The 27209-nt window shown below is 50.0% G+C and overlaps 1 protein-coding gene across 1 annotated transcript in view; it reads left to right on the forward strand.

The window, feature by feature from the left end:
* Positions 1-27209, forward strand: part of SAMSN1 (SAM domain, SH3 domain and nuclear localization signals 1) — a 48326-nt gene that overhangs the window by 15313 nt on the left and 5804 nt on the right. Inside the window, exons 2-7 of the mRNA XM_036242863.1 lie at positions 4183-4254; positions 7032-7181; positions 11071-11200; positions 13318-13469; positions 17140-17346; positions 20782-20932. Coding sequence (XP_036098756.1) covers positions 4183-4254; positions 7032-7181; positions 11071-11200; positions 13318-13469; positions 17140-17346; positions 20782-20932 — 862 coding nt within the window. The remainder of the gene's footprint in view (positions 1-4182; positions 4255-7031; positions 7182-11070; positions 11201-13317; positions 13470-17139; positions 17347-20781; positions 20933-27209) is intronic.

Below are 27209 nucleotides of genomic sequence, written 5' to 3' on the forward strand. Positions count from 1 at the left end.
AACTCTTCGTAAATTAATTCTGGCCTATTATACAGGTGCATTTCCTTTTTCTAACCCAACATTTAATTAGGGAACCTTCCAAGCCCATGTAAAATTAGACAGTGGTGCAATCCACCCCATACGTCCATCGCCCGGGAGTCATGAACGGCCACTCAAACTGCTTCTTCACACCTACACATTCACACACTGGCTGCCCCTCGCCAGACTTGCTGAATTACAAATAAAAAATAGGAATACATCCTTAAAATCATCAAATAGCTACTTATTTAAGACATGTCCTCAGCTGCTTCCTGAATGTTTTAGGTGCAGTAGTTTACCTGGTCTATACCTAACCCGCTCGTAGAGGCTCTTAATAAGCTCTTTCCTTTCTCTCGTTTATTTCTCTCTATTGATTATTTTTAAAATCGGGCTCTTTTTCCTGTAGATTTTCTCAGTGTCCAGATTCTTAGGATGCATCCTCTTGCAACAACACGCTGCATCCTCTTGGTGACGTTGACCATGTGTCTCTCTCTCTGTATTTAATCTGGTGATGGGATAAAACTTGGTGTGAGTGGTTTTTTTAAAGAATACTTCATTGGTGGCATCAGGTGCTTCTATTATGAAGAATACAGGTGTCTGTAGATTCTACTTTAAGAGTGAAATGTATTTTGATAAACCCTGGCTCTATAATTACTCAAAGTTGTGTATACATTTTGGGGGGACACTGTATATACCCTAGTCCTCCCTTGTTGTGATTTTGGTGGCCAATGATAATCATTTTCTGGACCTGTTATTGCATTAGGTCTTTTCAAAATGATAATTTTATAATTTCATCATTCTTAATTGATGAGCTAGAATGTATATTTTTTTCTTCATTGCATATATAATTAGTATGAAATATTTCATACAAGAAGGACGGTGAAATGTTCAGTCTTTCCCTTTGCCAGTTCTAATAATATAACTATCCTTTTCCAAGGTGACTACTAGGGTTTCTATTCCTAGCATCATTATGACTTTATGGATCTTGATGTAGTAGATGCATTTTAATATAGTTCGGGTATTATTCTTACTGTAATAAAAGTATCCCGTCTTGGCTACAGTCCATACGGGCTCGGTGTTGTCTGGCCCCAGTGGGCTGTGAAATCTCACTTGTGTGATGTTATGACAAGGTGAGGACGGTGAGCACTCTAACAGGGAATCTCCACTCCAAATGTCATGACAGCGATATTATTCCTAACAATGGGATTACTAAAAACGGGTTAAATTTTAGTTTGTCTTTTTTTTGTCCTTTGGATAAATTACTGTTTGTTTTTTTTAAATCACTTAAAATAACGCCCCTTTCTTAACCACCACTCAAATATGGAATTAGGTTCATTTGTTTCAGTTTTATCTGGAATTTTTTTTTTATCCTCACCTGAGGACACTTTTGCATTCATCTTCAGATGGAGAGGGAGGAAGAGAGAGAGAGAAACATCGATGTGAGAGAGTCATATCGAGTGGCTGCCACCCACAGGACCCCAACTGGGGCAGGGGAAAAACTGCAACCGAGTACGTGCCGTTAGCGGGAACCAAACCTGGCTCCCTCTGGTCCGTCGTGGGCCACACTCTAACCGTTGAGCCAAACGGGCCAGGGCTGCAGCTTTTTGATAATACAAAAGTTTCACAATGAATGTGAGTGTGTAAGTCAATGTATATCCAAGTGCATCTAGACATCTAGAAGTGGCATTCCTGGGTCAAAGGGCAAATACAACGGTAGTTTTGCCAAATCACCCTCCACGGGGTTGTGCCATTCATTGTACAAATATATTCAATTGGACAACGATTAGATTTATGCAGCGTCAACTTAAAGACTCAATATGATCTAATGTCAACAAAAACAAAGAATCACCTGAAATCTGAATTGCGTTTTTATTCGTTACTCTTCTGTTGGGAGCTGTTCGTAGAGAATAGTTCTTTTTGACGGGAGCTCTCTTGGACTGCTATTTGCTAGATCTAATCCCTTCCAGCTACGCCGTGCAAAGGTACCGCACGCCAACACCGTCTCTTCTGTAAAAGACTCGTCTATGAAGCCAAGTCCACATTAGAAACTGAACCGGAATAGAAATGATCGATGTGTTCCTTGTCCATCCCTCATGGTGCATATCGGACCTTTCCATCATGAACCATAACCTGTACATTAAGAACCCGTCTCAGAAAGGCCCTAACTTTCAGACTCGGAGAATAATGAACTTTTCTAAATGTCATCCCAGAGACAGAGGCTTGCTTCCTGCGGGTGCATTAGCACGGGTTGCTGTTAGGTGCCCCGGGCTTAGAGCTGCTGAGTGATTCCTAATGACATGAGCGACACGTCCAAAGTAACGGTCCTGACGCCTTCTTAACCGCGACTCCTCACCCTCTTCTCTTTATTGATATAATGAGGGGGAATTAATTTTAAAGGGAGTGACTATCGATTACTTAATGGCAGAAGATGGTGCAGATAAATGCGGAAGCGAGGCTGTTCTGTGCCCCCCTGGGCAACACAAGCCCATTAGCCGGTAGTGGACACCAGGCCGTAACCCTCATTCATATTTAACAGGCTGGATGGAGGCTCCACATTTGCCCTGAGCATAGGCTCCACTAGTCCGTATGAACCTTTCAAGTCCACGAAAAGGCACGGATCTCTCCGCGTGCGGATGGTTTATCAGCAGTGGGGTATCCCATGCAAGGCCCTCTGGCGGTGTCTGGGCCATCAGCCTGGTGGAAATGCCCGCTGGGCACGTCGGAGTGACGGACCCTGGGAAGTCACTCTGAGTTCGTCAGCTCTGCCTGGGAAGACTGTTCCCAGGGAGGGTCTCCGTCTCAGCCTTGCTGTTTCTCTCCTCCCACCGTAAGCTGAAGGTCTGCTCAGCAGGGGTGGCCGGTCAGCAAGAGGCGTTCATCGTATCAGGTGCTGCTGCCCGTCGTCCTTGGGCTGTGTGTTCTGTGTCACACTGTCCGCCAAGCCAACCCCGGTCCCATGTCAGAATCTTTCTATTTCATATCATGTAGAAGGGAATTGGGGAGCTTCCAAGACAGCTGTTGGGGAGAGATGAGTCTCCGGGCCCTTGTAAGAATAAAGCGTCGGCGACGGCCACTCGAACTAAAGTGGACAGTGACCTCAGAAAGCGCAGTTGTATCGGTCACTGTGCACGTGTGTCACCGCCAGGTTACCTTTCCGTTCCACCAGCTTATTCTGAAAATACAGGCTTGACATGAGATGGAGTTAAGATCAAACACATCCTTGGGCTCGGTGGGCACCTGAAGGACAGCCCATGAAATGCCCTCCTGCTCCAACAGCGCGTACAATCAAACAGAGTGAGGAGATGCCAGTGTCCGGACTCCACGCCTCTGAAGACGTTTGGAAATGTGTTTCGGAGAATCCTTTACCGTACAGACCATCAGAAATTGTTTACAGGGAACTGCTTAGGATGAGTTGCATGAGAATAAACATTTACCTTCGCGGGACAAAAAGTGACCGAGGGAACAAGTCTTCCATGAGCATATTGTGTTTTTCCTCAAAACCAGTGAATGATGTTAATCTGAGTTCTTGTAATTCAATGTTACATGTGGCGAAAGTTGGTTTACTTCAAACCTCAGGCTGTACGTGACTAAATGCTGTTCTCAATTTACGAATAGATCTACTATGCATAGGCCTTCTCTTCCTGACATCAAGTGGAGAATTTCAAATTAGCAAGAGTTAGCAGTGGAAAATGTATCTGTGCTCATTTTTATATTGTTGACAAATGATCTTTATGGAGCATCACGTAGCTACTCAGATGCTTTTCTTGTTTGTTTTGTTGTTTATTGGTCGATGGGTTGATAATAGATGCCCTTCAAATGAGCAAAAATAACACTATAAAATTAAAAATTAATAGATTTTCTCAAAGGCGTCGATCACTATAACAAAACATAGGCAGACACTTTATCCACTAAAAAATTAAAATGTTGGTAATAGTTATAGCTTCAGTGTCGTTAGCCATTCCAGAGAGAATTTTTTCCCCTTTATTGAATCTCTTGGAGTGACACCGGTTAACAAAATTATACAGGTTTCAGGTGCCCATGAGCGAACTTGTTAAATACTGTATTTGCGTGATTGGTGCTCACTGAACCATAAGCTATTTTTCACTTTTATCGGTGAAAGTCACGAATCCTAACGTTCTCTCTTTTTCCCTTTTCCCATCACAGCGCAGCAGCAGCTTTGGGAACTTCGACCGTTTTCGGAATAACTCCACATCCAAGCCGGAGGGCTCAACCGAGGTTAGTATACATGGTGTTTTCTGTGACTGTTACGCAAACACAACACATTATGAAGCCAATATCACTTCGGTAAGGCACGGTGCAACAGGATGTTTAGAAAGAATAGCCTTGCCTGTATTTCTGTGAAAAGCGAGCAAACAGTTCCTTAGTGCGTAGGACCGAGCTGGGAGCGAAGACCTACCTGAAAAGCCGCAGACGGTGGGAAGGCAGGACGTGGATCTGAGAAGTTACAACTCAGCGTGACACAGACAATGCCAGAGCTTCTGAGCATTTGCCCCGTAAAACAATGTGCATGTTCAGTTTTATTTAAGTTGTAATTCCTTTAATTTAGAAGATGATTAAAGAGCTTAACAGGAAATTTTTCTTTTCTTTATTGACTTTAGAGAGAGAGGAAGGGAGAGGGAGAGAGAGAGAGAAACATGGGTGAGAGAGAACATCGACTGGACGCCTCCTGCACGCCCCCCACTGGGGATGGGCCCACAACCTGGGCATGTGCCCTGACCGGGGATCGAACTGGCGACCTCTTGGCGCAGGGTCGACGCTCAACCACTGAGCCACACCTGCTGAACTATTTTATATTTATCAAATATATTTATAAAGAATTTTTTTCCTTTATTGGACCTAGTTTCTGAAAATACCTTTCAGATTCTTATGTGCACCTATCTATAATATTTTTAAATATGTTCATTGAAATAATGGATATTCTAGACAAAAAAAAAACCTAAAATGACATCTATTATTACTTTATACATATCTCTTAGTACTATATATGCATGTGTGTATATAACATATTCCCTTTTATACAGACATATAAATACATATCCACTTTTATCCATCTGTATATTTGTATGCATATACTTATGGATAAACCTGTGTATAACTATATGATCTATCAACATTTACATAATTATAAATAATACAATATAATAGGATAGATAGATAGAGATAGAGATGTAAATAGTGAGAAGTCCAGCATAATTTTATTTGCAGTTGACACATTGTATAAACCTTTCATTTTCCATCATCATCACACACAGATACATTCTTGTAACCAAGTTTCTGATTGTACAGTTACCCAAAATGTTTCTCAGGCTCATTCAAGTCCCTTTATTAGTCACAGTGACCTAGTATTTGTGAAAGTTTAGTGAACCTGATAACATAGCCTGTGTATTTTTTCAGTAATCTAGCATTCATTCATTTATTTAACAACTATTTATTCATTAATTTAACAAACCTTTATTCTATGACAGGATTTCCACTGGGCATTCAGAAAGTACTATGACAATAACAGATGGAAATCCTTACTTCACACAGCATGGATGATAGAGGGAAATAGATGAAAACAACAATAAAATAAATAAAATTTTAAATGAAATTGTAATCAGGTTGTGAAGGAAAACAGCATAGAAAAATATTAACATTAAAAATATGTTGAAGTAGGTTCTTAAAGCTTCTGAACAGAATGATAGAAAAATCTGAAATTAAAAATATTTGTGATAGTGTTTGGAGTGTAAGTAATGGTAAATTATCACAGGCATTAGTAAATAATAGACTCTCTTATTTATTTTAATTTGCAATTTTACCTGAAGATATTTTAAGTAGAGAAAAGAGAAGAGAAAGGCGAACTCAAAAATTCTAAACTGTCTCCAAGTTATATTTTACTCAGGGATTTTTTAATTAAGCGAAGACTCTTTGTCTTTATAACTTTGAATGTAGAAGTTAATAAGGTGCAGTGAGGGCTTAAATTGGCTGTCCATTCATATTTATCATCGGCAATTTGGGGTCAGACATGAAGCAAAACATAGTATTGATTAATAATGATGTTCACTGTGTGGTTAGACCTTCCTGTTAAAATATTCAAGATCACTGCCGGGGGGGGGGGGGCGGGGGCTTCCCACGATCTTTATATCCGGGGAGTGACTAGCAGCCCATGTATCTGGGATGGGGGCCATCACTAGACTGGATGGGCCTTCAGGCCGCTTTCCGTCCAAGCCCGAGACATTAAGGACATGTAACCCAAGATTTCACAACAAAAAAATCACTCCAAAGTTCCACATGAGAAGTTTTGTCTACTCAGAACAGGCTGGGTCAGCTATGTCCCTGGACGTATTCTCAATACTCAGAATCAATTCAACAGACAAGGTGTCGAGTCTCCTGCAGCACGGACCACAGTGGGGGGTTCAGGGGGTCATCAAGCAAATGCCGGCACGTCCCGGGAAGTGTTTAGAGGAAGACATCAGGGTCAACATGCCGTGAGCACGGACAAGTGTGAGCTATCCTAACTGGGGCGATCGATCAGAAAATGTCCCTCCTGTTACATGGCCTTTGATCAGAAGCCAGGACGTAGGACGGAGCACATTTGTGGGCCCCAGGGGCGCCGGCGGCAAACGCTTGGGCAAACCTGGATGAGCACATGAAGAGAAGTAGCAAGGTCGCCGGCACCCAACACTCGATTACAACTATTCCCAACCCTGAGCATGTATCAGTGTCGCTGGAAGGATTGGTTGTAACCGATTGTCCCCAAGTGATGCTGAGGTTGCTGGTCTCGGGACCACGTCTTGAGAAACACGGCTGTAGTGAGCGAAGGAAATGCGAGAAGTCGCCACAGGTGAGATGTGAACACAATCTATGTCCTACACGCGTCGCACAATGTGACGCCTATTACCTTACAAAATACGTTGGTTCTCTTGTCACATCATCTTCCGTTATAGAGCAGTGTTCAGGTGACCACTTTTTATTGCTTGATCACCTCGTCTTTTCTAAACACTTCTAACTAGGTGTACGAGGGGGAGCCCGTCCATGAAAGCGAAGAGAAAGATAAAAACGCAACTCACGGGGGGCGTTTAGGGAAGAAAATGAGAGCCATCTCCTGGACGATGAAGAAGAAGGTGGGCAGAAAGTACATCAAGGCCCTTTCGGAGGAAAACGTAAGTGTGCTCTGCATCGCTTGTGTTTGTCTATTCAACTTTCCTCCAAATGTCGAAGGTGTCCTTCCACACGTAGATCATTGTGCTTCACGAAACACTTCAGCATCCCTCTCTTCCTCAGTCGGAGTGCCCCAGAGTGGAAGAAGGCGTTGGCGCTCCCGTTTCAATGGGGGAAATGGGGGTTCACAGAGACCGCGCACAGAGTGTGTGCAGAACGTGTCATTTATGAGGTGGCACATATCAGCACTGTGTTCCTTTTTAGTGACGAATGCTATTCCGTTGCATGCACAAGTCACATCGTGTGTGCCTTTTCATCCGGTGATGGGCGTTTGGGTTGTGGTCACTTGGTGGTTCTGATAAATGATGCTGACGTAAATGGTTTTTGTTTTGTTTTGTTTTGTTTTTTATCCTCACCCGAGGACATTTTTCCATTTTTTGCACAGATAGAGTAGGAGGGAGAGAGAGGAAGAGAGAGAGAGAGAGAAACATCGACGTGAAAGGGACACATCGAGTGGCTGCCACCCGCACGACCAGCCAGGGCCGGGGACAAACTGCAACTGAGGTACATGCCCTTAGCGGGAACCGAACCCGGGTCTCTCCGGACTGCAGGCCGATGCTCTAACCGCTGAGCCAAACCGGCCAGGGCGACATAAATGTTTTTTGTGCAGGTGTTTGCATGGAAGTATTTTTTCATTCTCGTGGGTCTACGGCAACTGTGATATTTTGAGAGACTGGCAAACTGTTTCCCAAAGCAGCTGGGTCGTTTCATGTTCCCACTAGCAGGTGTCCGGTTTCTTCACAAACTTGCCCACACGTCATTGTCTTGTCTTTTTATTTCAGATCCTCACCCAAAGATATTTTTGTATTATCTTCAGATAGACTGGGAGGGAGGGAGAGAAAGAGAGAGAGAGAGAGAGAGAGAGAGAGAAACATCAATGTGAGAGAGTCACATCGACTGGTCACCTTTCACATGACCCAACCAGGACTGGAGATGAACCAAAACCAAGGTGCATGCCCTTGACCAAAATCGAACCTGCGACTCTGGTCCAAGGGCCAACGCTCTAACCACTAAGCCAAATGGGCCAGGCCTCAGCGCCTGTCTTTTTAATGCTATCCTAACGGGCGTGAAGTAGAATCTCCATGGGTTTCGATTTGCCCTCCCATGAAGACTGACGATGTTGAAATTCTTTTCCTGTGCTTACTAATCATTTGTGTCTCTTTTTTGGAAAAGAGGTTTATTGCAATCTTTTGCCCGCTTTTTAAATGGGTTTGTCTTTTTATTGTTAGCTTTTAAGCATTTTTAAAAATAATTCTGGACACACATCGTGTGCCACATACATGATTTGCAGTAACATACATGTTCTCCATCCAAGGATTTTATTGTTGCCAACTCGATGTAGTACAATGTATCTCCTGTTTTCTCCATCGCTTACGCTTCTAGTGTTGTATCTCAGAAACCACTGCTGAAGTTTTAAAAGATTTGCTCCCATATTTTCTTCTAGGAGTGTTATAGTTGTAGCTCTTAAACTTTAGTGTGTGATTCACCAATTTTTCGACATGGTGTGTGGTAGGAATCCAGCCTCATCCTTTCGAATCTGCATGTCCAGTTGTCCCAGCCCTATGTTAAAAAAAACAACAACAAGCTTTTCCCCTTGTGTTCACTGTCTTGGCACTCTTGTTGAAAATCAGTTCATCTTCAATGTAGGGGTGTTATCTCTGGACTCTCAATTATGCTTCATTGATCTATATGTGTGATGTCCACTCTCTCCGGATCCCACCTCAACAGGACCTCTGCGCCCAGTTCTCCGGGAAAACAGTCGTCACAGGGTTGGTCTCTGTGTTGCTGAATCTAGTCCCACTCTCTGTCTCCTTCCTTTTCGGATGGATTTCCCGTTAAGGGATGATCCCATTACACACGAAACATTCTCTGTTCTTGTCTTTGTTTCCAGGCATTCTTCTGGCTTTGCTCATTTTTCAGCATTTCCGTTAGCTCTGCGTTCTGTCCTGTCCCTCTAAATGTTCGCCTTCCTGGGGTTTACTCCTGGGTGCTCCCCCCCCCCATGCTGTCTCACGAGTTTGCTTTCCGCAGTCACACCTGTAGCTATAGCGAGACCTCTTACCTGTTACACCTACACCACCGTTGCTTATTTCGTGTCATCATTTGAATGCACAATAGATATCTGGAACTGAATATATCCCAGCCATGTGCTACACAGAACATGGTTTCCTTGTCTGGTCTTCCCAGGACCAGTGCACAAACCCTGTCACCTCCAAATGGCAGTACTAACGGACAGACTGGTGGACAGATGGATGGGATGAATGGACGGACGGGAGGAAAGGAGACAACCTAAGAATTATTCAAAATTCTTCCTTTTTTTTCATTTTCCTACCGATTCATCAGCATATCCCCCTGGTTCTAACTCCAAAATATATCTGAAGCCCCTAATTTCTCCATGTAAACCGTTCACGCTTTAAACCAAAGAACCAATCTCTCCCACACAGCTCACCGTAGTAATTGCCCCTGGGTTCCCTTTCTCCCCCTCTCCCCACCCCCCACGGGAGAGCCAGAAAGAGCTCAGAGAAAAGTAAAATTCATGTCACTCCCCGGGTCTGAGCAGCACGTGTCCCCGGTGCCTCGCGGTCCCTAGCGCGCTTGGGGACCCGCCTAGTCTATTTCTCTGCTCGTGGCCAACACTGTCCTTTCTGGTGCTCTCCCCTGCATGACCCGGTTAATTCTGAGTCACTTTTATGTGGCTGTTCCTTTGGCTTAGAAAACTGTCTCCCAATCTTCGTATCGGTTACATCTCCTCCTCATCCAGTCCAGCCCTCGAGCATGTACGACTTACGGAGGAGGTCTCCGAAGACTCCATGCTCAGAGTGTTCCCCGCCCGAGTCCCGGTAGCTCATCTCACACCACCCGGCTTTATTCCCTCCCCAGCACCCACTCTCCGGCATTGCCTTGTTCGTTCTGTGTGCACACACCTCCCCAAACACATGCACACACACAGCCTGACACACTGAGATGTTCCTCACCAGAGAAGCTCCCTGTTACCGTGGTCTCTCTAGTCCCCCAAACCGTGCCTGGGACGTAGAAGGTGGTCCAGAAACTTGGCTTGAATGGACAAATAAATACATGACAAAAAACAGTCAGGCAGAGTGTAAATCAAACGGATATTCTGAAGTTTTAGGAATAGTAAAAAATGTTCAGAAAGGAGGAATATTAAATTATACTTTGACGACGTGAAGAAATTCATAGGTTGTGTCCGAACTCTCTAAAGGTGGAAACCGTCTGAGAGGTTTGCAAGCAGATGCGATGTGTTTGGAGATGGCCTGTCTTTCTAAGTTTATGCAACGCTTGCTTCTCTGGACCGCAGGCCGACGCTCTAACCGCTGAGCCAAACCGGCCAGGGCCAGACTTGTTTCTCCCTCGACTGGGTGGCAAGCGCCGCACGAGATGCGTGAAGCTTTGCTTTGCTTTCGATTTGCAAAGTGTGCATGTGTCATTCATCCCCAGTGGGTGCAAACTGTCCACACGAAACATCTATGCAGAGTTTCAACTTGTGCTATCCGATCGCAAAGCGCCCGTAATGTGGTGAATGGGTGATGAAGGGAACATAAAAAAGTAAAAGTGCTTTGACAGAGAGAGCACAGATGGATTCACCCCAGTTCACAAAAGGCACCCTTATAATTTCCGCTGAACCCCGTCGTGCGGAATGTGCTGGTGAAAGACTTGCTGCGAGTACACGCCACCTGTGTTGCTAGGAACGGAACTTAAGATGAATGATTCCCATTTCGTGCGGACGTATTCCTAAGTGGAATCCATGCACCCCGCGAACATCTCCACGGAAACCAGTCGCCCGGCCTCACCCTCTGCTATGTTTTCCCGCAGGATGAAGAAGATGGGGCGGACACCGTCCCGTGTCGGAACAGCGACCCCATGGTCGGGATCCACACAGAGAAGCTGCCCCTCCACGCCAGCGACTCCATGGACAGTCTCTACAGTGGGCAGAGCTCGTCCAGTAAGGCACTGACCCTGGGCCGCAGGGCTGGGCTGGGCTCCTTCCAGACAGCAGCTTTGCTTCTCGGGGACCCGGGGGTCAAATCAGCAGCAAGGCTCCGGGGCTTGATAAGATAAAGGGTGAAAATGTACCATGCGTTGAATCTAAAGAGTTGCTATTGTTTAAAACGGTGGTTAATATATTAGGTAGACTTACGTGTTGTTCTGGGGGTGTGCCCCAGAGGATCACGTTGCAGGGTTAAATCTGCGTCTCTAAGCTGGAGAACCAGCTTTGTCTTCAGTCAGTATTTTTAAAGGGACTTACAGTATTCAGAGAAATAAAATTCTGTTCTCTGTCTCTTCTTTCCTCCCTCCCTCACTTTGTTCCTTTCCTCTCTTTCTTTTCTTTTTTCCAAATATTTTTTAAATTGATTTTTTTAGAGAGAGAGGAAGGGAGAGAGAGCTACATTGATCAGCCGCCTCCTGCACGCCCCCCACTGGGGATCAAGCCCACAACCCGGGCAGGTGCCCTGACTGGGGATCGAACCGGGACCTCTCAGTCCATGGGACGACGCTCAATTCACTGAGCCACACCGGTCGGGCTCTCTTTTCCCTCCCTTCCTTCCTTCCTTCCTTCCTTCCTTCCTTCCTTCCTTCTTTCCTTCCTTCCTTCCTTCCTTCCTTCCTTCCTTCCTCCTCCCTCCCTCCCTTCCTTTTTCCCTCCCTTCCTTCCTCACTTCTGCCTTCTCTCACTTTTTCTTTCCTTTTCTTTCTTTTCCTTAAAAAAATTCTGAAGGAAGCAGGACATGGGCATCAATGCTGACGTTTATTTTTTTGGTTCCACCCAGCACTAGCGAGCAGAGTGAGGTAATGTGTAAATGCTAAAAAGGAGGAAGGTCACCCATTAGATGACAAACGGAATCGGCACACAAGGATTTTCTAAAGACCCTGGTGTTCTCCTGACTGTCACTCAGAGTCAGCCACCAATCCCGCGGCCGTATTGGGGTGAAACTACGGTACCTTCTTATATACCCACTGCTTCACATCCCTCTCATCTCTTAAGGGCTTTTAAGTTGGTTTTTGCCCTTTATTCTTCATTTCATTTTAAATCAACTGCTTCTGTTATTTGCATTTCGATCGCAAAGAGCAGGTGTTTTGAATAGCCTGAGTGTTATTCTTGTTTTCCCATTGGCTGGAGAACAGTTACTTCGGGAAAAGTGACTGCAGAGGCATCTGAGGGCTACATTGTTGCACGTGTGAGATTCAGGTGTCATTTGTATCCATTTCTGCTGCAGTTCTGACATTCCCCTCCTGATGCGGAATGTGGGCGGAATGTTATTAGCTTGAATGTTCCCTGAAGAGCCAGGGCCTGGGTGGTCACGGAGGGGCCGCTTACTGTTACATACACTCACTTCTGCAGTTAGACGACATCCACCCCCCTCTTACACCAGTCCCTATGTACCGCGGAGCATCCCTGTACCTTGTTTCCACGAGTACTGTTACGCATGGTGGAGAAAAAGAGGCTGTCGGTCATCGGGCTACGTGTGGAAAGGCCCGATAAATGCTTCGACCCTGCACCAAGAGGTCGCTGGTTCAATTCCCGATCAGGGCACATGCCCAGGTTGTGGGCTGATCCCCAGTGAGGGGCGTGCAGGAGGCGGCCAGTCGATGTTCTCTCTCATCCATGTTTCTCTTTCTCCTCCTCCTTTCCTCTCTCTCTCTAAAAATCAATAAAGAAAACGATTGTTTTTTTAAAAAAGTTCAGTTTAGTACAGTTTCCAAAGTCAAAAGCACAAAATGGATCCCCAGGCTTGTCCAAGGAGTTAAGTTCTGTCCGTTTCTGTAACAAGCACCCAGTACTCAGCAGCTGCACCGGACGGGGTCACAGACCAGAGACCACAGGCAGAGGGTCCTTGGGTCGTGGCTGGGGAAGGAGCGGTCAGGCTGGCTGGAGAAACGTCCCAGCGGCCCGAGGACAGCGGTCGCTGGTGGAGAGGGACTGGGCGGCAGGAACAGAGTGGGGGACGCAGACCATCCTCAGGAGGGCGGCGCTAACGTCCCCGCGTTGTCCCTGCTCAGCTGAGCTCCCAAGGTCATGACCCCTCAGCCCGGACCCCTAACCTCTGCTGGCCTCCGCAGGTGGGATAACGAGCTGCTCCGACGGCGCCAGTAACCGGGACAGCTTGCGGCTGGACGACGACAGCCCCTACTCCGGGCCCTTCTGCGGCCGCGCGCGCGTGCACACGGACTTCACGCCCAGCCCCTACGACACCGACTCCCTCAAAATCAAGGTGCGCCCCCGCGTGCGCTTCGTGTGCTCTGGGCGGGGCTGGCTGGGGGGGGGGGCTCGGTGAGCGGGGGGGGGGGCTCGGTGAGCGGTGGGGGGCGGTGAGCACGGTGGGGGGCGGTTTGCGGTGAGCATGGGGGTGGCGGTGAGCACGGGAAGGGGTGGTGAGCACGGGGGGACTCGGGGGGAGCAGTGAGCACGGGGGGGGGAGAACGGTGAGCACATGGGGGGGTGGCCAGAGGAGGGGCGCCGGGTGAGCACTGGGGGGGTGCGGTGAGCACGTTGGGGGGTGGCTGGGGTGCGGGGGGGCCGGGTGAGCACTGGGGGGGTGCGTTGAGCACGGGGTGGAGGGTGCAGTGAGCACGGGGGGCGGAGAGCGGTGAGCATGTGGGGGGGTGGCTGGGGGAGCGGGGAGGCCGGGTGAGCACTGGGGGGTGCGGTGAGCACGGGGGTGGGAGAGCAGTGAGCACGTGGGGGGTGGCTGGGGGGCGGGGGGCGCCGGGTGAGCACTGGGGGGGGCAGTGAGCACGGGGGGGTGGCTGGGGGGCGGGGGGCGCCGGGTGAGCACTGGGGGGGTGCGTTGAGCACGGGGTGGGGGGGGCAGTGAGCACGGGGGGCGGAGAGCAGTGAGCATGTGGGGGGGTGGCTGGGGGGCGGGGAGGCCGGGTGAGCACTGGGGGGTGCGGTGAGCACGGTGTGGGGGGAGAGCAGTGAGCATGTGGGGGGGTGGCTGGGGGGCGGGGCGCCGGGTGAGCACTGCGGGGGTGCGTTGAGCACGGGGTAGGGGGGACAGTGAGCACGGGGGGCGGAGAGCAGTGAGCATGTGGGGGGGTGGCTGGGGGGCGGGGGGCCGGGTGAGCACTGGGGCAGGGCCAGGCGGCGGGCTCCCAGCACAAGGCGCAGACAGGGCGGAACCCGGCCCGGCAGGGAAGCAGGGTCCCCCAGCTTTTCCTGAAGGCGGCTGTGGTCCTCCCTGAAGTGAGGACTGAAGCAGAGGAGAGGGGGCGGGGGGGCGGGAAGAGTCCGCTGAGCAAAGGCCTTGGGGACCAGACTTGGCCGGGGCACTGTCGCTCTTACTCTGAGCCCGAATCCCTCTCCCGACCCGCGCCCTCCGAGCGCTGTTCCTGTGCAATGAACTACCCGCCCGGCGCCTCCAGCGCAGGTGGCGTTGGTCATCCTGCTCTGCAGGTCACCCTTTGGACGCGGCTCATCGGCCGAGGGTCTGCTGGGCTGAAATCGAGGTGTCAGCCGGGAGGGGATCCCTGGGGCCAGGCCGCCGTCCACGCTCGCTGGCCCCGGGCGGAGCGCCGTCCTGCGGGATGTCCCCGCGACCCCCCGGCCCTGAAGGTGGCCGGCCCTGGCCTTCCCTCCCGCACGGCAGCTGCTCCTCCCAGGCCGGCAGCAGCAAAGCCCACTCGTGTTTCTGATCGCTTTACTTTTAAGACTCCTACCTGATTAAGTCAGAAACACCCAGATGGTGACAGAATGAAGGAACCTGGGACATTGATTCCATCCGTCACACACCAGGGCACAGTCCCGAGGGGGAAGTCTGTCGTTCCCATTATCCCGCTGCACCAAGGGAAGGAGCTGTTCCAACCGTGCAGAGGGAGAAGGTGCTGCTAACGACGTTTATAGATGTTCAAGTCCTCCCTCTAGGAACACACAGTGTGATCTGGGTAAAAGGACAGAGTTTATGAATTTTTATCTTTTTTTAATTTTTTTTTTCTTTATTGATTTTAGAGAGAGAAGGAGAGAGAGGGAGAAAGATGGAAACATGGATGAGAGAGAACATGGACTGGCTGCCTCCTGCACGCCCCCCACTGGGGATCAGCCCACAACCTGGGCATGTGCCCTGAGCGGGAATCGAACCTGCGACCTCTTGGTGCGGGGTCGACGCTCATCCACGGAGCCACATCGGCCGGGCAAGTTTATGAATTTTCGTACTGTCAACACAAAGCCAGTGGTAACTCATATTGGCAACAAGTTACGAAGTATCGATGCTATTATTTAACATTGAACGCATCAGCTCCTCTGTGTGTCCACTCTCCGGGGAGAATGGGAAACCTTGTTGCCCTCCGCCGGCCCTCTAGTCGTGTCCTGGCCCCTGTCTTGGAGAAAGGAGGTTGAGGAAGGGAACCCACGGAGCAGGTTTCATTCGGGGAGCTTTGCACCTCCCCACGGTCCTGCAGCTCGCTCCCTCCGGTGCTGCCTGAGGTGGTACTTGGAAGACCCCTGGCCCCACAGTGACCACCCAAATTTGAATACTAACGTTTCTATAAAGGGTCTCATCCGAAATGACATCGAGTCTTTGCCTGGTGGCCTTCTCTGGAATGCACACTTGTACACGTTTGAGAGGTAACAGGAGGACACGGGCGAGGGCGGCCGTGATTAGAAACTTCCTGGAGCTTCTGGGCGTCTTCTGGGTCTGCTTAGCTGATGCCGTTGACCTAGGACCTGGTACCCCAAGAGCGAAGGCAGGAAAGAGCTAGACGAACCGCTCACAAGGTCGGACAGATCTCTTCACCCTATTGAATCCGACCTCACGGACACAATTTGTGTTCAGATGTTAAAATATACACTCCCCGAGCAGCAGGACAAAAATAGTGTCCATGGCTGACTTAACGCTTCGTTAGTTCGAGGGTGGGCCCCTAATATGGCAAAACTGTCAGCAACTATCATGTCTTCTATCCTGGGGTACAAGGTAGAAGTCTCAAGGGAGTAACTATATAACGATGCCTCTTATACGTAGACATTGTATCTGCACAGATATCTGTTTCCTTTACAGATAATTGCCGCTGCGGGGTTTTCTGCTCTTATCGATAGCTGGCCGCTGGTAGCCAGGTGGTCCCATGTGAGACCACCTTGTTGGTTTCTCCGTCCCAAAGTGCCCCATTGCCTCTCCAATCCAAACTTTGTCGGGGAGCTCCATTTCAGAGTCATTTCTCTAGAATAATGAAATGGCAGAGTGTATCCTTAGTTCCCACATACTTGTATCATGCATTCGGTGTGTGCGCCATTCTGAACACGTCGATGATGTCAGAATGGAATAGTTCGGATGTTTATTGATTACTTTTTCGCATGAGCTAGAAGCACGGACTTCCCTTCCTGCCTTTTCCACATGGGAGCACCCGGGAAGGAGGCCCGAGGGCTGATCCGACGTAGTGCTTTGACGGGGTGCATGGGAACAGCGTCATTCCTGAGACCAGACAGCCTAGTCTTGAGTTCTGGTTCTGCCGCGAATTTCCTGCACGCCCTTGGGAAGTTACCTAATATTTGCGTTTCTTTTTCTATAATATTTAGAGTAATAATGGCACCCCGTATATGTACCTAAGAGGCGTGTTGGGGGCGTAAAATCGCTTTATGTATTTAAAGCGCTTTGCAAATCACATTGTGCTCTAAATAAAAGTGGGTGACTTGACCTGACGCCAAACATAAGCCCACGTCATCAAACGCATGCAGGGCCTTCTCTCCACGCGTGTCGTTTTCTTCATTGCCACGAGGACATAGCAGCCCCAAACTTTTAAAAGAAATGTCCTCTTAGGTTTATTTGTCCTCCTGGGATGCTGCCAGCACCCTGCCCTCACTGTTGCACGGCGTACGACCCCATCGTGCCTGCCTGCTGCCGTGGCTCCGGAGTGCCCTGCAACCTGACGTGCGTGTCTCTCTGTCCTCAGAAAGGAGACGTCATAGACATCATCTGCAAGACGCCCATGGGGATGTGGACGGGGATGCTGAACAACAAGGTGGGGAACTTCAAGTTCATTTACGTGGACGTCATCTCTGAAGAGGAGGCGGCCCCCAGGAAGACAAGGACCCACCGGAGGAGCAGGACGGAGCAGTCCGAGTCTCTGCAGGAATTCTTAGAGAGGCTTTGCCTCCAGGTAGGCTCACCTGTGGCCTGTGAGACTCTCGGGGCAGAACAAGTCAGGGGAACAGATTGACGCTCGCACAGAATTGTTGCAAAATGCATGACTTCCAGCGAAGGAATGTCTGTTTCCCAAGAACAGCCGTTATGTCTCCTTTATGACCTTCTATTAGGCGAGTACAGGTCTTGATAGAACAGCCTTTGGACGAAACTGCAGTGGTGCCCAGGAATGACAGCAGAGATGGGTGTCGAGAGAGTACAGGGAAAATGCAAAGTCCCTAGGAGATTAAAGGCCCAGAGAAAACATGGCAGTGGGCACGGTGAAGAGAGCGTGAAGAATAAAAGTGAAAATCCAGGCGTCCTCCATGGACAGATCCACGTCCCCACTGCTTGCTGGTGGGAGTGGGCTTCTGGTGATGTCCCAGGAAAAAGGATTTTCCAAAACTCACGCAGAAGAATGAGGCTCTATTCCCATGGCCTACACCCCTGAGTTTCCAAAGCCCCATTTCCCGTGTCCCGCCAAGGAAGGGGTCCCGCTGTGCTCTCCGCGGGGCTGCCATCAAACCCGTGTCCAGAGTTCCTACCATGTGGGGACCCGGTCTAATCCAGTATCGGGGTAACCCAGTGTGTGTCCCCAGCTGTAGCCCATCAGTCCACCGCAAGTGGGGTCCACGTGGCCACATGGCCGTGGAAGGAACGTGGGCAAATGCAAGGAGGGGGAGTAAGACAGCCGAGGGAGAGCGTCAGCGCCTTCCCTTTGGGGGGTTATGTACGCCCAGACTTCTGGGCCCTTGCAATGGCCCTTCCTACTCTGGCCAACCCGTGGTTCCCAGGGTAACACAGGCACCGTCCCCGGGTCACCCCGACTCACTGTCTGTGCGCCCATCATCCCCTTTGCCCGGCCCCTCCCCCAGTCACCTGCAGGGAATGGGTCCGTGGTTCCCAGGGGGGTGCAGAGTTACAGGCAGGTCTGGTGACGCTGCCCAGATGCCGGGCCATGTCCGGCCCCCCTTCTGCCCCTTTCCTATGGCATTAAAGAGACTTGAATGAAAACAAAGCTGTATTTTCTATAGAGCAGGGATCAAAAGCAAGTGGAGTGAAAATAAGTAAATGCAATTGTTTTAAAAGTAATCTGTGCCCTGGCCAGTTTGGCTCAATGGTTAGAGCGTCGGCCCGCAGACCAGGGACCCGGGTTCGGTTCCCGCAAAGGGCACGTACCTCCGTTGCGGTTTGTCCCCGGCCCCGGTTGGGGTCGTGTGGGTGGCAGCCACTCGATGTGTCTCTCACATCGATGTTTCTCTCTCTCTCTTCCTCTCTCTCTCCCTCCTGCTCTATCTGAGGATAAATGCAAAAGAGTCCTGGGGTGAGGATTAGGAAAAAAAGGAAAGTAATTTGTTGGGAAATAGTGACCACTAAGCCGGCACAATAATTGTGCTAAGAAAACTGTTGTCTGTCTTCATAACCCAATTATTTTCTCATTATATGAACGAAATAGCTATCTTGTGAAATGGTGTGTTTTGCAATCCATTTTAAAAATCAACACGGTAGTACTTTGAGAGTTTTCCAGATTCATTAAGGCAAGAGCCAATTAAACGTTCCTTCCTTGTTTGTCTAGTTAGTTATCTAATCACTGTCCTGTCTCTTCCTATGTGACTCCGGGGGCCCCCGTTGAGGGGCTCCTGGGACAATACAAGTTTGAACCCTACCTTCCCTGCTTGCTTGTTCCAGGACTATGAGACCACCTACGACTAAGGAAGCGAAATCGCTGAGTCACGAGCCCACGGGGCGGTGGTCATGTCAGAATGGGAATTGGGGTTTTCTCTGATCTGAGTCAGGGTCCCTCCCTTCTAGGGTACTTTTTAAAAGAGTTGCTACTCTTTTTTTATTTTTATTTTCCCACAGAAAGGGCTGCTGAGGACCTCTTCCTGGTTACTTACGACTTTTCTGTTTCCTCTGACTCCATGTTAATAGTTAAATTAAGGATTTTGAAATAGTAATGAAACAACAGGGGAGGGATTTTTGGAGGAAGCTGAAAACCATTCGACATCACTTTGTTTATTTGTTTTGTTTTGCTGTTTTTATCCTCACCCGAGGACATGTTTGCATTTATCTTCAGATAGAGCGGGAGGGACCGAGGGAGGAAGAGAGAGAAACATCGATGTGAGAGAGACACATCGAGTGGCTGCCACCCACACGACCCCACCTGGGGCCGGGGACGAACTGCAACCGAGGTCCGTGCCCTTAGCGGGAACCGAACCCTGGACTCACTGGTCTGCAGGCCGACGCTCTAACCACTGAGCCAAAGTGGCCAGGGCTCGATGTCCCTTTGAACGTTGACGCTGTTGCAAATGATGGATCAGACATGCAGGTTGAGAAAAGGAAACAATACTTTTCAGGCAAACGTTGCATTGAACAGAAAGTCTTGGATTCCTTTGGTTTATGACTCAAATCCTAAGCCCACTTTTTAATATCAATTGTATCTGTTTCAAATTCATTTTTTAATCCACCCCCAAGAAATGAAAGAGGGTAGTTGCTTTTGCAATCAAGCAATCAAGAGATGTCGATTTTACCCAGCTGGTGTGGCTCAGTGGTTGAGCGTCGCCCCTGCACCAGGAGGTCGCCGTTTCGATTCCCGGTCAGGGCACATGCCCAGGTTGTGGGCTGATCCCCAGTGGGGGGCGTGCAGGAGGCGGCCAGTTGATGTTCTCTCTCATCGATGTTTCCATCTCTCCCTCTCCCTTCCTCTCTCCCTAAAATCAATAAAGAAAAAAATTTTTATGAAAAGAGGTGTAGATTGAAAAATATTACTCTAATACACTCTGTCAAAGGCATTTTGTGGACACTCCAGCTTCCTCAGTTTAGCGATTTGAGAAGTGAGAAATGCCAGGTGGGGGATGATGTCACTGTGCCGAGGACCCCTTATTCAGCACTGCCTAGCTCAAGGCAGTCATGTCTCCATGTCTGTCCTTCCAGCAGGTCAGAATCGCACCACATCCGCCTTTAGATGCCCGGGCGTGTATGTGTCGAAAACCGACGGAAGCGAGATAAAGTCAAACGAGCGTTTTTTTGTTTGTTTGTTTGTTTTTTATCCTCACCGGAGGACATTTTTGCATTTTTTGTTCAGACAGAGCGGGAGGGAGAGAGAGGAACAGAGAGAGAGAAACATCGATGTGAAAGGAACACATTGAGGGGCTGCCACCCGCACGACCAACCAGGGCCGAGTACCAACTGCAACCGAGGTACATGCCCTTAGCGGGAACCGAACCCGGGTCTCTCTGTACTGCAGGCCGACGCTCCAACCGCTGAGCCACACCGGCCAGGGCCAAACGAGCGTTTCTTGAGCGCCTTGGTTTCCATGAGCATATCCGCACTTTCCGTCAATCTACAGAGAACTAAACACAAAGCCTGTGCGTCCGACTCATCCGAGCTCGCGTGTGCTTCCTCCACACAGGAATACACGTCCACGCTTCTGCTCAATGGTTATGAGACCCCAGAAGACCTAAAGGATATAAAAGAGAGTCACCTGGTGGAACTGAACATTCAACGCCCGGAAGACAGGATGCGGCTGTTAGCAGCTGTGGAGAACCTGCTGGAGCAAGACGGTAAGTTTGCCCCCTGCCGTCCGTCGTCCTGCTGAGAATCCCCGTCTGGGGGAAACACCGAACTCATCGCAGCCCCCCGATTCAGTTCGCTGAGAATTATGGAAAATGCCCTTTCCCGTAAAATAAGTATTTTCTTGTGTATTTGGAAACAGCAACCCAGGTCAAGGGTATAATTAGGAAGAGGATTTTTTTTTCCCCCTCATTGGACTCAGAAAACGGAAGGTCTTTCCGGGGCCCCTCATTCAGATTCTGGGAGCTGTTAATTTACACACCGGCGCATGTCTGCTCTCCTGACAGCTGGGGAGGTAGAGACACATATTCGGAGACAGCCTGGGCCATCAGTGAGAAATGGCACAGGCACCTTGTGTGGACCAGCCCCAGCCTGGCGCTTAGCGAAGGGGTCTCTGTGCCCCACCAGGAAGTTCGTCTCGTTCCCCTACAGTCACATGTTGCGTGTTCAGAACTTTAGCAGAGCTCCCCGACGCATTCGCGCGCAGTGGTATCAGCTGAGGCTGCGGGGATGTGGACGTAGGACCTGAGGACCGGGGGCGCACCCACGGGCTTTGCTCCGGTTGTCCAGGCTGACACTCTCCTCCCCAGATGGGGTCAGTCTCCCAGGACGCCGAGTTCAGACCATGCCAAACTCTGCAAGGAGTATTTGTTAGGGGAAAAAAGGTTAGTCCGGCCGGTGGGGCTCAGTGGTTGAGCGTCGACCCTGCACCAAGAGGTGCCGGTTCGATTCCCGGTCAGGACACATGCCCAGGTTGTGGGCCCATCCCCAGTCGGGGGCGTGCAGGAGGCGGCCAGTCGATGTTCTCTCTCATCCATGTTTCTTCTATCTCTCCCTCTCCCTTCCTCTCTATCTAAAATCAATACATTTTTTGCCCTGGCCAGTTTGGCTCAGCGGTTAGAGTGTCGGCCTGCGGTCCGGAGAGACCCGGGTTCGGTTCCCGCTAAGGGCACGTACTTCGGTTGCAGTTTGTCCCCGGCCCTGGTTGGTCGTGCGGGTGGCAGCCACTCGATGTGTCCCTTCACGTCGATGTTTCTCTCTCTCTCTCCCTCCCACTCTATCTGTACAAAAAATGGAAAAATATCCTCGGGTGAGGATAAAAAAAAATAAATAAATAAATAAATAAAATCAATACATTTTTAAAAATTAAGAAAAAAAAGGAGAGCTGTCTAAGTTTAAAGATGAAAAAGAACTTAGATCATCTAATCTAATCTTCTCTTTTCAAAGTAATAATAATAATGATGATGATGATGATGATGATAATCACCAACTACTTTCTGGAACATGTTCTCTGAGGAAAACTTTAGCCAGGTTCCTCCCAGGTACTAGGCACCGTCTTGAATGCCCCCGGGGCTCCGCGTGCTAGGTGGCACTGTCCCCGACTTTGCACCTTGGCCAAGCTCACGCACCCAGCGGACTGGAGAGCAGGCCCAGGGTTCGTGATGCTCGGCTGTAACCCCAACACTGCAGATGACAGCCCAGGTGGACAGCGAGGAGGTGCATTCGGGGCCCAGGCCTGCCGACCGTCCCTCCATGGGCTTTCCTGCACCCTCTCTCTGATGCCCCCAAAATGGGCAGAGTTGCACAGCGCACTTCATATATACTGGCCTGTTATCTAGTAGGAAGTAATGGATTTTTTTAAGACACTGTCCCTCCCTTTATTTTTCCACTTGCTGGCGTGAGTTGGCATAGATCTTCATCCTTGCGAGAAAGTTTTCACAGGGCGACTAACTTGGCGCCCGCAGAACCGATGCCATCTTCAGGCCCAGGTGGGGGTGTGCGTTCTCTGAGGTTGTTGAGCGAGGGGAGCACAGGGGAGCACAGGGGAGCACAGGGCTCAAGGGGGCACAGATCAGCCTTCAGAGCCAGGCGCTCGACAGTCCAAGCCCGAACCGAACTGACCGGCTCAAACAGACGCGGCAATATCTTTCAGGACAATGAGGCGGTTGTGGGTTTTGTTTAGTTTCGTTTTCATATCTCGTCACTTCAAAATACGTTTCCTCCCTAAGCAAGGTCAGGCAAAGAAATAGATCCTGTAGAGTTTTTGCAGTGGATGATGCTCAGTATCATTGTTGATGCTCTCCAAAATGATTTTATGTTGAAGTAGAGGGAGGGAGAAGACCGAGTGTTTGTTGAACCCTTGGACACGACGGCTTTTCTTCTGGAGTGCCACCCACGTGGGTATTGTGTCCATTTCGCAGATGAGAAAATATTTCAGAGATGCATTTCAAAGAGGCCAAACAGCTAGCTAAATAACAGTCTGCTATAAACATCCACCTTTTGCCCTGGCCAGTTTGGTTCAGCGGTTGAACGTTGGCCTGCAGACCAGAGAGTCCTGGGTTTGGTTCCCGCTAGGGGCATGGACCACACACAAAAAAAAGATTGTAAATACCCACCTTTTTTCCTCCCCACATGCGAACCGATAAGTATGGAAAGAACAATGAATATTAGAAAAAGTTGGATTTCTACAACTTTTCCAGTTTTCTCTGCAGCTTAAGTTCAGTTTTCCATCTCAAAAAGTGAAGTTAGGCCCGGCCGGTGTGGCTCAGAGGTTGAGTGTCGACCCTGCACCAAGAGGTCACTGGTTTGGTTCCGGTCAGGGCACATGCCCAGGTTGTGGGCTGATCCCCAGTGGGGGGCTGGCAGGAGGCTGCCAGTCGATGTTCTCTCTCATCGATGTTTCTGTCTCTCTCTCTCCCTTTCTCTCTCTCTCTCTAATATCAAATAAAGGGAAAAAAAAGCAAAAGTCAGTGTTTGAATTAGAATGGGAACCTTGGATGGGCAGATGCCTGAAAGGTAGGGGCTGTTGTGGTCGTTTGCAAAGGATTTATGACTAGAAGGGGCCTGAGAGACGGGGTGGGGGGGCGTTCAGCTGTGGAACCGTTCCAGCGGGGACCCACAGAGGGACGGTCGTCCGCGCCACAGGCGGGGGCTTCTCACCGCGTCCGGTTAACTCCCCTTTCCAAGTCCTCGGTCACCCATCTCCTTTCTCTGCAACAAAGAAAGCTGTATCCGATCCAAATTCTTCCTTTGCAAATCGGCAAAACCAAAACTAGAGTAGGTAAGTGTGTGCGTTGCTCAAGGTCGCGTAGGTAGATCCCGGGCTCCTAAGTCTGGATATTAGAAGCACGTACTGCCGTACCCTGAGCTCTGAAAACAAAACACAACAATATCTCCGAGGCATGATGGGAACGTCGGTGTTTGCTATAAAAACGTACAAATCTCACAAATGATCTCCTTTATGCAACTTCAGGAAATGGCCCTTGAAGGTCACTAGAAGTTGATCATTTAATAATAGCCACTAACGTACTAACGTACGGACACGGAGCCCAATTCTGGGAGATGAAAAATGGGAAAAAATGCAGATTCAACTAGTGTTTGTTGTCAACACACCACACGGAGGTTTTTCTTATTTTAATCTCACGGTCTCACGTTAGAATATACATGTCAAAAAGATGCATATTACATGCTGGGCTATCCTGACTGAAGGCGATTTATCTTCGATGAAACTGTTTCGCTCAGGAAATAAAGAAGGACGACTTCTCTTTGTCGAGAAGATGCTGAGTTCTGATGATTCGGCACCAGGCTGCCAGCTCCCACGTGCTTATTTTTCTCCCTGAATCATATCTGCCATGACCACGCTGGAGATTAAATGCATCACCTTCTTGTGCCTTGAATGATAAAGACCTTGAAGATGTAGTTATATAAAACTAAGATAAATGCATGTCACAGTCATAGGTTAGAATTAGCGTGTGTGCGCGTGTGTGTGTGTGTGTAGGAACAGAGTATGCAAAGTGGCCAGGAGGTCATGTGTGCATCTTGTCCTGACCGCTGAATAATGTCAGTTTGGAAATGTCACCCCAGCCCTAGTTTAGAGCTTTGTTGCTTCTTGGGTCAGAAACTAGAAATGTTTTGCTCTGCTGATCACTCAGTATAAACACTGAGCAGAGGGGGCACCTGTGTTTTGGACAAGAATGAAAACTTTGCGATACTGTAGAAAGACCACAGCCCCCTGAGGGTCTTAATATGCCCAGAGAAGCACGAGGATGGGGGATGGGATGGGGACAGAAAACGGACACCTACGACTCAGGGCAAACAATTTCCCTCTTCTCATAGGCCCCAAAGAGACAGCCCTGCGCCCACTTTGACCTTGACAACGTAAACCACAGTAAACGCTCCAGGTTACTGCTTGACAGGAGGGACAGGTGCTTCCCTGCCCAGCAGACGGAAGGGCTGGCAGTGGTGGGGGCTGATCTCAGGGTCACCCCTGGGGGAGAACCACTTCGGGGTTCTGCGATCCCCGCCAGACGGTACCGGGGTATGTGAGCTCGCTGCGGGGCTGCGTCAGAGCGGAGGAGAAGTAGGTTGCTGGCTCCCAGCTGGGGATCCAGACGCGGTCAGAAGAAGAAGAACTGGGGCGAGACTCCGCTCTTGAAGGAGTGACGGAGCAGGAACTGTTTATTTTGTGCGCATTTGGGTTTCTCTGTTTATCTTCTGAATTTTAAAATGGTCTGTTTACTGAGAATAAACATTCCCAGCAAGTAAAAACACGAGAGTAGAGAGAGTGTGTGTGTGTGCGTGTTTCCGCAAACACAACCTTCAAGACCCCTTCACCTTGCTGAGAAATGTCTCTGTAGAAGGTTAACTGCTGTTCACAGTAACTCCTCTCTCTTTATCCCGAAGGCTTCCTTCTGTTCCCACACTTGGAAACCCTTTGATGTGTCTGAAAAGTGCGTGGGAGAATGCGCACTGCTGTCCTTGGGGGACGTGTTTTCCCTTCAGCGGAGGGATAATTAAATTTCAAATTTAAAAACATCCTGCTGGCAGAATGAGCAGACTGGACCGGGATGTGTGTGGGGCCCAGGTACCCGCAGCCTTGCCTGCTGTGCTCAGTGAGGAGGGGAGGGCGGGTCGTGTGCCCAGCTGTTGGCACAGCTGTGGTCGCAGCAGCCCCCCTTGCTCCGCGATCCCCAGTTGTGCCCTCCTGTCTGCCTACCTGCCCAGAACGACTCCGGGCACCTGGCACAGCCCCACAGGAGCCTGCCACGTGCGCTGGCCGCCAGGGGGGCTTTGCAGCTGCGCAGGCTGCCGCCCAGCGTTGGCCGGGGAGCTTCCAGGGCGCCCGCGCTCTAGCCCCTGACAAGTGCTTCTGGCCCACCTGCCATACGATGCCCACCTAGACTCCACCAACGTACGTGCAGCCGAAAAGGAAAACGAGAGAGGCCGAGCCTGCGTGGACACGGCGCAGGGAAGCACGTGGGCCTTGCTCGCCGGGTCTCCAGATACGCATCTCACACCCGTTTCTGTCGTCGCTGCTGGGCCTGCTGCGGTTGAATTTCTTCAGATCTCCTTTTTGACCCCCCCAGACTTAATTTATAATAGACGCCGTATTTTATGTATTACCAAAAAGGGAAACGAAAGGCAATGAAATGAAAGAGAAACATTTTTACTCGGGTACCGGAGGAGAGTTCCCAGAGAAAAGCTCGTAGGATGTTGGCGCCCGTCTCCGGGGACGCGCAGCCTGTCGCGCAGGGCGCCGGTGCGTGGCCGGCTGGGACTGCGCCCTAGGGGTGGCTTTGTGACGACTGTCCCGGCCGAGCGGGCTGGGCCTGATGTCGCCCCTGCCGTCCAGGGTCCCCAGGTCTTGCGTGAAGGGGTTGTTGCCAGATGCTGGCAGACAATACTTGCTGACTGAGGGAGAAAAGACGTTTTGGGGTACATCCCCGCAGCTCCCCGCAGCCCCCCGCAGCCCCCTACGTAGGTGAGGCTTTGCGTGCAGGCGTCAGACCCGCACGTGCGCGCTAACCCGTGTCCCTGCTGCAAAGTCCCGGAGCCGGTGTCCTCCGCGCTCAAAGCGGGCTGTGCGCGCACGTGTTCACCCAGCGGTCCCAGCCCCGGGGGCGTGTCCGGCTAACTGCGCTTCCACGGGGGCGCGGGGGGGGGGGCGCGGGGGGGCGCGGGGGGGCGCGGGTGGCTCAGCTGCCCGCCCCTCGCTCGAGGTACAGGAAGCCGGTGCGAACGTCCTTCAGTGATCCGCTTAAATACATTGAGAGATACGCAGCCCTGGACCAATGAGTTGCGGGTTCGACTCCAGCCCAGGCCACGTACCTCAGCTTCAGTTGTTCCCCGACCCTGATCGGGTTGTGCGGGAGGCAACCAACGGATGTGCCTCTCATATCGATGTCTCTCTCTCTCTCTGTCTCTCTCTCCCTCCCTCTCATTCTATCTTAGGATAAATGGATAAATATCCTCGGCCCTGGCCAGTTT

The sequence above is a fragment of the Molossus molossus genome, unplaced genomic scaffold (genome assembly GCF_014108415.1).
Source record: "Molossus molossus isolate mMolMol1 unplaced genomic scaffold, mMolMol1.p scaffold_m16_p_5, whole genome shotgun sequence".
Classification (NCBI taxonomy): domain Eukaryota; kingdom Metazoa; phylum Chordata; class Mammalia; order Chiroptera; family Molossidae; genus Molossus; species Molossus molossus.